The sequence below is a fragment of the Alexandromys fortis genome, unplaced genomic scaffold (assembly GCF_014885135.2).
Source record: "Alexandromys fortis isolate MF-2015 unplaced genomic scaffold, M_Fortis_MF-2015_v1.1 scaffold_560, whole genome shotgun sequence".
Taxonomy (NCBI): domain Eukaryota; kingdom Metazoa; phylum Chordata; class Mammalia; order Rodentia; family Cricetidae; genus Alexandromys; species Alexandromys fortis.
Window position 1 is genome coordinate 6,004 of NW_026068434.1, and position 2,604 is coordinate 8,607.

The window sequence follows — 2,604 nt, forward strand, 5'->3', positions numbered from 1 at the left end:
AAAGGTTGGGGAGAGCTTGGGGAAGTGGAATGATTAAGATGGAGGAAGAATGGGAGCAGGGAAGAAGATATCTTAATTAAGGGGGGCATTGTGGTGTTGGCAAGAGGCTTAACTCTAGAGGGGCTCCCAGGTGTTCATGGGGATTTCCCCAGCTAGGAGCCTGGGCAGTGGAGGAGAGGGTGCCTGAAATGGCCTTGTCCTGTAGTCAAGCTAAGGACTATCTTGAATATTACCATAGAACCTTCCTCTGGTGACAGATAGAGATGGAGACAGAGACCCACATCAGAGCACTGGACTGAGCTCCCAAGGTCCAGTTGAAGAGCAGAAGGAGGGAGAATATGAGCAAAGAAGTCAGAACCATGTGGGGTTGGTCCACCCATTAAGACAGTGTGCCTGATCTAATGAGAGCTCACCAAATCCAGCTGGAATGAGACTGAACGAGCATGGGATCAAACTGGACCCTCTGAATGTGGCTGACAATTGGGGCAGACTGAAAAGCCAATGATAATAGCACTGGGATTTGTCTCTAATGCATGTATTGGTTTTTTGGGATCCTATTCTATTTGGAAACGCACCTCCCTAAGCCTGAATGGAAGGGGGAGGGCCTTGGACTTCCCACAGGGCAGGGAAACCTGCCCTCTCTTAGGATTGGAGGAGGAAGGGAAAGAAGGAGTGAGGGAGTGTGAGGGGTGTGGGAGGGAGGAAGTGGAAATTTTGAATGGTATTTTTTATAAAGTAATAAAAATATTATTAGGGAAAAAACTAACCTTGACCTTCAGGTGGGCAATTAGCATCTCTGTCTCTCCTGCAGAGCATCGAATTAAATCTTTTTGTTACTAAATAAATAAATAAGGGACCAGGCCAAAATAAATAAATAAAATAGAATAAAATGAAATAAAAAAACATCCTGCTTGATACTGAAGTTTCAAAGGCAGTCAGAGTTTGAAACAAGTGGGACCTTGTCTCAAAAAGAAAAAAAAAACTTTTCTTAGTTAGGGCTTTTATTGCTGCTATGAAACAACATGACCAGAAAGTAAGTTGGGCAAGAAAGGGTTTCTTTGGCTTACACTTCAGCATTGCTATTTATCACTGAAGGTAGTCAGGACAGGAAGACAAGCAGAGTAGGACACTAGAGGTGCGACCTGATGCAGAAGCCATGGACAGGTGCTGCTAACTGACTTCCCCTGGCTTGCTCAGCCTGTTTTTTTTTTCTTTATTTTGAGGGGTTATTTTTATTATTGAGAAAAAAAATTCCTGCCTCCCATTTCCCTCCCCCTCCTCCCTCCCCTCTCCCCCTCCTCCCTCCCCTCTCCCCCTCCTCCCTCCCCTCTCCCCCTCCTCCTGCCCCTCTCCCCCTCCCTCCACTCCTCTCCGCCTCCCTCTCCAGTCCTAAGAGCAGTCAGGGTTCCCTGCCCTATGGAAAGTTCAGGGTCCTCTCAGGATCACCAGCCCAGCCATGGCACCACCCACCCCATTGATCACAACTTGAGAAAATCCCTACAGCTGGATCTCATGGAGGCATTTCCTCAACTGAGGTTCCTTCTTCTCTAATGATTCTAGCTTGTGTCAAGTTGTCACAAAACTAGCCAGGACAACTCTGTTATTTAAAACATGATTAACAATGAGCCTACAGTTCAGAGTCTGACCAGAGAAAAGAAAGATGAAGACAAGAGGAAACTCATCTACTGCTAATCTATAGGGATCACAAAACATGTTTGTATTATTTTTTATGAACCAGCACCACAGAACGGCTCTACATAGACAGAAAGCCCCTGTCAGTTCCTGTTAACTCCATCCCTTAGGCAATATGATCACCACTCAGAAGAGAGGCTGCAATATGGTCAGGACAGACTGAGGATCACACACCAAAGCAGAAGGTCTTCGGTTGAATCTTAGTTGGTCAAGTTCTTGCCTAATTTACCTAATATACACAGTGCCCCATATTCTATGTCTATCAGCATATGGATGGTGTCATAAATCAGGTCAACAACACCAGCACTAGGAGAATAGAAGCAGAGAGATCATAAATTCAAGATTATGCTTGGTTATACAGTAAGTTCAAGGACAGTCTGAAATATGTGAGAACTTGTCTCAAAAAAACTGAAAATCAAGTTTTCAGGAAAATCAAGTTGTCAAGAAAAATGGAAATTAAAAAGAAAATGAGGAAAGGAGAGAAGAGAGAAGGGAAGAGATCACTATATTGGAGCAGAGATGCAGAGCAGGGCCTTGGATGGGGCATATGTAGTTAGTTAGGTTGGATCAGAGACTGAGCCTGAAGGACAGTGTTCTTAGGCAGTTACTCACCTGTCACCACCAGCTCCAGACTGTCACTACTTCGTGACCAGTTAGTTCCCCTAAGGTAGTCACAGTAGTAAACCCCAGCATTACTTTGTGTTATATTCTTCAGACTGAATTCAAACACCTCCTGGGCTCCCTGTGGGGTACCATCATGCGAAAAAGTACTGGGTACAAAACGGACTAGAAGAACAGTGGTCAATCCTGGAGGGACCCTGCAGAAGATGGTCACATCACTACCTTTGGAAACCACAGCTCCTGGAACTGCCCAGATGGAAGGCTGGGGTGGTGGTCCTGGAGAGACACAGG

The 2,604-nt window shown here is 45.4% G+C and overlaps 1 protein-coding gene across 1 annotated transcript in view; it reads right to left on the bottom strand.

The window, feature by feature from the left end:
- Window positions 1–1,547: 1,547 nt before the first annotated feature.
- Window positions 1,548–2,604, bottom strand: part of LOC126495693 (leukocyte-associated immunoglobulin-like receptor 2) — an 8,124-nt gene continuing 7,067 nt past the window's right edge. The window contains exon 3 of the mRNA XM_050133293.1: window positions 1,548–2,589. Within this exon, the coding sequence (XP_049989250.1) occupies window positions 2,297–2,589 (293 nt within the window). The 3' untranslated portion in view covers window positions 1,548–2,296. The remainder of the gene's footprint in view (window positions 2,590–2,604) is intronic.